Source organism: Zosterops lateralis (assembly GCF_965231275.1).
Source record: "Zosterops lateralis genome assembly, chromosome: 29".
Taxonomy (NCBI): domain Eukaryota; kingdom Metazoa; phylum Chordata; class Aves; order Passeriformes; family Zosteropidae; genus Zosterops; species Zosterops lateralis.
Genome location: NC_139789.1, coordinates 3,723,379 through 3,729,378, shown reverse-complemented (window position 1 = coordinate 3,729,378; position 6,000 = coordinate 3,723,379). Strand labels below are relative to the sequence as shown.

Genomic DNA, 6,000 nt, shown 5'->3' with positions numbered 1-6,000 from the left:
ATTCCCGAGCCCTGGAATTCCGGGAGCTTCCCCAGGAAAAGCCACACTTTGGGTTTTAGTGTTAAAAACGTGGGATTTTCCCCGACTTTTGTCTGCAAAAAGGCAAATGAGTGAAAACAAGGACCAGCGACCTTCCTGCAGCCCATCCCTGGGAATTCCAGGGGCCTCTGGAAAAGGGCTGGAGCAGCTCCACTTCGGGCCCAATCCAGGGAACTGCAAAACCCTTTCCCGTGGGAATTGTCCCCTGATGGGATCCCTGGAATTCCTAACCCCATCCAAAGCTTTTTTGGGGGAATGAGGAAACTCCCAGGATTTTGTGGTTGGGTTGGTTTTTTATAATTTCTCTTCCCAAAATCCTGTGCTGGGGATAACCGGGAACGGCCTCTCCCTGCGGTGGGTTGTGGGAAATTCTTTTCCAACCTCCTGGATTTTGGGATTTTGGGATTGTGGGATTATGGGATTGTGGGAATGTCCCCCAGGAGCTGCTGGGGACACGGATTGGGCCCGGACACTGCACCCAAACCCCGGGATCTGTCCCTTCCTGAGGATCCTGTGGGCACTCCCTGGGAATTCCCAGAGCATCCACCGGCCCCAGAACGTCCCAAAGGCTCCAAGGAAATGTCTCCTGCTCCCCTTTCCTTGGATCCTCCTTTCCTGGATCCCCTTTCCCTGGATCCCCTTACCCTGCTCCTTTCCCTGGATCCCCCTTTTCCTCCTCCCCTTTTCTCTGGATCCTCTTTTCCTGCTCCCCTTTCCCTGTTCCCCCTTTTCCTGGCCCCTCTTTCCCTGGATCTCCCTTTTCCTCCCCCTTTCCTGGATCCCCATTTCCCTGCTCCTTTCCCTGCTCCCCTTTTGCTGCTCCCTCTTTCCTGATCCCAATCCCCCTTTTCCTCCCCTTTTCCTGATCCCAATCCCCCTTTTCCTGGATCCCCCTTTCCCTGCTCCACTTTTCCTTCTCCCCCTTTTCTTGCTCCCCCTTTTCCTTGGCTTTTTTCCTGCCCCCCTTTTCCTGCTCCCCCTTCCCTGGATCTCTCATCCCTCTCTCCCTCCCCTGATAAATTCCCAATCCCACATTCCCAAGGGATGGGAACATCCCTGATCCTTCACTCCCCGTCCCCACCTGCCCCAAACTGTCCCCAGGACATTTCCCAGGCCCCGGGATCAGCAGGAAAAGGGAGATGGGAAACTCTGGGAATTCGGGTCAAAACTCCCCCAAAAGTCGATTTTTTTCTAAAATTCTGGAGGCACCAGGAAGCTCCTTCCCATCCCTTCCCCCCCAAAGATCCCCCATCCCTGGGGCTCCCTAAAACTCCTCCTGGGGTCTGTCCCAGCTGAGAATTCCCCCTCAGGGCTGTGGGAAGCAGGAAAAGCCTCCCTTGGGCCATTCCCAACAGGGATTTTTTTCCAGCTGGATTTTTTTTTTTAGATTTTTTTCTTTTTTTTTTGCACTGATTTTTTTACAAAATGGCTCCCACCCACCTCATCCCCTTCTCCAGAGGGAATTCCTGCTGGATGGGCTGTGATGGGATCCAGGTGCAGCTCTCACACCCCACTGGGAATGACCCTCCTCATCCTCCTCCTCCTCCTCTTTCCCAAACCCAAAAATCCCAACACAAAATCCCCCTTTCCTCCCTCAACCCTGGGGAAACCTAAAAAAAATCCCAATTTTTAACCCCACTTTCCTTCCCTAAACCCCCTTTTTTGCTTCCAAATTGATTTTTTTTTCGTTTCGTTTTGTTTTTCTCGGGGATATTTTTGTTATTGTTGTTTTGTTTTTCTCAGGGAATATTTTTTTTTTTCTGTTTGTTTTTCTCGGGAATTTTTTTTTTTTTTTTTTTTTTTAAAGTTCTGTCTGAAGTCGAGGTGGGTTTTTTTTTTTTTTTTGTTACCCCTGGGAGCAGGTGGAGGTGAGGCGGGGATTCCTCCCTTCCCCAGGGATCCCGGAGCTATAGGATGGTGCAGGGTTTTTTGTCCTTGAAAGGATTCTCGGAGGCGGGAACTCCCACCAGGAGAGGGTCGCTCCGGGCATGCTGCTCGCAGTAATTCATCAGCTCCGAGGAGGCCTTGGACACCTGCAATTTGGGGAAAAAAAATAAAAAATAAAAGCAGGAATTTATGGGGAATATTCTGGGATTTTTTGGGGATTTACATTTAGTTTTTCTCGAGAGAAATGTGGTGGAAATGAGGAAAAAAATGGGGATTGGATGTAGAAAATCAGAGTTTATAGGGAGGAAAGAACCCAGCTGGGAGATTTTAAAGGGATATTGTTGTGTCTGTGTTTTTCAGGGATTTGGGATGAGCTCTCACGAGGCTTTGGACACCTGGAATTTGGGAAAAAAAAAAAAAAAATAAAGCAGGAATTTATGGGAATATTCTGGGATTTTTGGGGATTTACATTTAGTTTTTCTCGAGAGAAATGCGGTGGAAATGAGGAAAAAAATGGGAATTGGGTGTAGAAAATCAGAGTTTATAGGGAGGAAATAACTCAGCTGGAATATTGTATCCATGTTTTTAAAGGATGTGGGATGAGGTCTGAGGATGCTTTGGAGACCTGGGGTTTTCTGGGGGAAAATAAAAAATAAAAACTAGGAAATTTGAGGGAATATTCCCAGCTCGGAGTCACCAGCACTCCCAGGATTTTTGGGGATTTACATCCAGTTTTTCCCAAGAGAAATGTGGTGGAGATGAGGAGGAAAGTGGGAATTGGACATGAAAAAATCAGAGTTTATAATGAGGAGTGTGGGGAAAAGCGGGAATTTGGGAGAATATTCCCAGCCCAGCACTTCCAGGATTTTTGGGGTTGGACATCCAGCTTTTCCCAAGAGAAATGTGGTGGAAATGAGGAAAATAATGGGAATTGGGTGTAGAAAATCAGTGTTTATAGGGAGGAAATAACTCAGCTGGGAGAGTTAAAAGGGATATTGTTGTATCCATGTTTTTCAGGGATTTGGGATGAGCTCCAAGGAGGCTTTGGACACCTGGGGTTTGGGGGAAAAAATAAAAAATAAAGGCAGGAATTTAGGGGAATATTCTGGGATTTTTTGGAGATTTACATTCAGTTTTTCGCAAGAAAAATGCGGTGGAGATGAGGAGGAAAGTGGGAATTGGGTGTAGAAAATCAGAGTTATAGGGAGGAAATAACCCAGCTGGGAGATTTAAAAGGGATATTGTTGTATCAATGTTTTTCAGGGATTTGGGATGAACACCAAGGATGATTTCTTGGGGGAAGAAAGGCAGGAATTTATGGGAATATTCCCAGCCCAGCACTTCCAGGATTTTTGGGGATTTACATCCAGCTTTTCCCAAGAGAAATGTTGTGGAAATTAGGAGAAAAGTGGGAATTGGGGATGGAAAATCAGAGTTTCTAGGGAGGAAATAATTCACATGGAATATTGTATCCATGTTTCTTAAGGATTTGGGATAAACTCTGAGGATGCTTTGGAGACCTGGGGTTTTAGGGAAAAATACAAAAATAAAAGCAGGAATTTATGGGAATATTCCCAGCTCGGAGTCACCAGCACTCCCAGGATTTTTGGGGATTTACATCCCTTAAAGATTTAAAAGGGATCTTATCCTGTAGCTGTGGTCACCTGAACCCAGCCTGTTCATCCTCGTCACCAAACCCTGATTTGGTCAAATCCTGATTTAGTGAAAACTTGATTTGGTGAAATCTTGATTTGGTGAAATCCTGATTTGGTGAAATCCTGATTTGGTCAAAATTTGATTTGGTGAAACCCCAATTTGGTCAAACCGCGATTTGGTGAAACTCTGATTTGATCAAACCCCGATTTTGTTTCCTTGGATTGGAGGCCACTGCAGATCCTCTGGAGAAATCCTGGGCTTCTGGATGAGCAGTGGGAAGCCCTGGGGATGTTCCCATCCTCACCTTGATCCTCTCGATGCCGGCCTCGATGCGCAGCTGCTCCACCAGCTTCCGGGCCTGAGCTATGTTGTTAGTGGTGGACATTCTCTGCCATCAGCCCCGGGCCCAGCACAGCAGAATCCTGGGGAAAACATGGAGAAAACAGGGCTGGAGAGGTGTGTGGAGCTGTGTTTTCAGGAGAATCCTGAAAAAACCCATGGAAAAAGCAAGGTTGGAGCTTTGCTCCTTCTCAGCACAAGAGAATCCTGAAAAAACATGGAGAAAACAGGGTTGGAGAGGTGTATGGAGCTGTGTTTTCAGGAGAATCCTGAAAAAACCCATGGAAAAAACAGGGTTGGAGTGGTGTGTGGAGCTGTGCTCCATCCCAGCAGAGCAGAATCCCGAAAAAAAACCCATGGAAAAAGCAGGTTTGGAGCTGTCCTCCATCCCAGCAACAAGAATCCTGAAAAACACCATGGACAAAGCAAGGTTGGAGCTGTGCTCCATCCCAGCACAAGAGAATCCTGAAAAAACATGGAAAAAACAGGGTTGGAGTGGTGTATGGAGCTGTGTTTTCAGGAAAGTCCTGAAAAAAAAAACCACCATGGAAAAAGCAGGTTTGGAGCTGTGCTCCATCCCAGCACAGGAGAATCCCGAAAAAAAACATGGAAAAAGCAGGTTTGGAACAATGTCTGGAGCTGTTTTCAGGAGAATCCAGAAAAAAACACCATGGAAAAAGCAGATTTGGAGCTGTGCTCCATCCCAGCAACAAGAATCCTGAAAAACACCATGGACAAAGCAAGGTTGGAGCAGTGCTCCATCCCAGCACAGGAGAATCCTGAAAAAAAACCCACGGAAAAAGCAGGTTTGGAACAATGTGTGGAGCTGTTTTCAGGAGAATCCTGGAAAAAAACATGGAAAAAGCAGGGTTGGAGCTGTGCTCCATCCCAGGCTCACGGGATGGGAGGGAAGGGATTTAAAGCCCATCCTGTTCCACACCCGTGTGCAAAGGCAGCTCTGGTGACCCCAGTGACGCTCCCCGGGGGTGTTTCAGTTCCCCTTTCCCTGAAGGAGCTCTCGGGATCCCCTTTCCACAGAGTTCTGGTAAAGTTCTGCTGAGGAGAGTGGAAAACTCTGCCTGGGTGTGTGGAGGGGAAGTTCTGCCTGGGCTGGGCACCACGGGGGGCTCTGGGGGCTCCTGGGTCCATCCCTGGTGGCCTCAGTGTCCCCAGCACCTGGCAGGTGACACCTGCACGGGGACGTGTCCAGCCTGCACAGGGGGTTGTGTCCATGGGGTTTGTCCATCCTGCCCGTGGGATTTGTGTCCATCCTGCCCATAGGATCATGTCCAACCTCCCTATGGGGTCGTGTCCAACATCCTCATGTGATTGTGTCCATCCTGCCCATGGAGTTGTGTCTGTCCCGCCTATGGGGTCCTGTCTCTGTGGGGTCATGTCCAACCTCTTTATGGGGCTGTGTCCAACCTGTCCATGGGATTTGTGTCCATCCTGCCCATGGGGTCGTGTCCAACCTCCCTATGGGGCGATGTCCAACATCCTCATGGGATTTGTGTCCGACCTTCCCACAGGATTTTTGTCCAACCTGCCCATGGGGCCATGTCCAACCTCCCTATGGGGCTGTGCTCATGCTGCCCATGGGGTCCTGCCTCTGTGGGGTCATGTCTAATCTGCCCATGGGTTCCTGTCCAATCTCTCTATGGGGCCATGTCCAACATCCCCACGGGATTTCTGTTCAACCTTCCCATAAGATTTGTGTCCAACCTGCCCATAGGATTATGTCCACCCTGCCCATGGGGTCCTGTCTCTGTGGGGTCATGTCCAACTTCCCCACTGGATTTGTGTCCAACCTCCCCATGGGACCATGTTCATGCTGCCCATGGGGTCATGTCTATGGGGCCATGTCCATCCTGCTCATAGGATCCTGTCTCTGTGGGGTCATGTCCAACCTCTTTATGGGGTCATGTCCAACCTGCCCATGGGGTCATGTCTACAGAGTCATGTCCAACCTCTCCACTGGATTTGTGTCCAACCTTCCCATGGGACCATGTCCATCCTGCCCACAGGATTTGTGTCCAACTTGCCCATGGGGCCATGTCCAACCTGCCCATGGGATCATGT

The 6,000-nt window shown here is 48.8% G+C and overlaps 1 protein-coding gene across 3 annotated transcripts in view; it reads right to left on the bottom strand.

Moving 5' to 3' along the window:
• Window positions 1-913: 913 nt before the first annotated feature.
• Window positions 914-6,000, bottom strand: part of GNG7 (G protein subunit gamma 7) — a 74,138-nt gene continuing 69,051 nt past the window's right edge. For all 3 annotated transcript variants that reach the window (XM_083879881.1, XM_083879880.1, XM_083879882.1), the window contains 2 exons: window positions 3,887-4,004; window positions 914-2,072 (listed from right to left, as the gene is read on the bottom strand). In XM_083879881.1, coding sequence (XP_083736007.1) covers window positions 1,947-2,072; window positions 3,887-3,967 — 207 coding nt within the window. In that variant the 5' untranslated portion in view covers window positions 3,968-4,004 and the 3' untranslated portion in view covers window positions 914-1,946. The remainder of the gene's footprint in view (window positions 2,073-3,886; window positions 4,005-6,000) is intronic.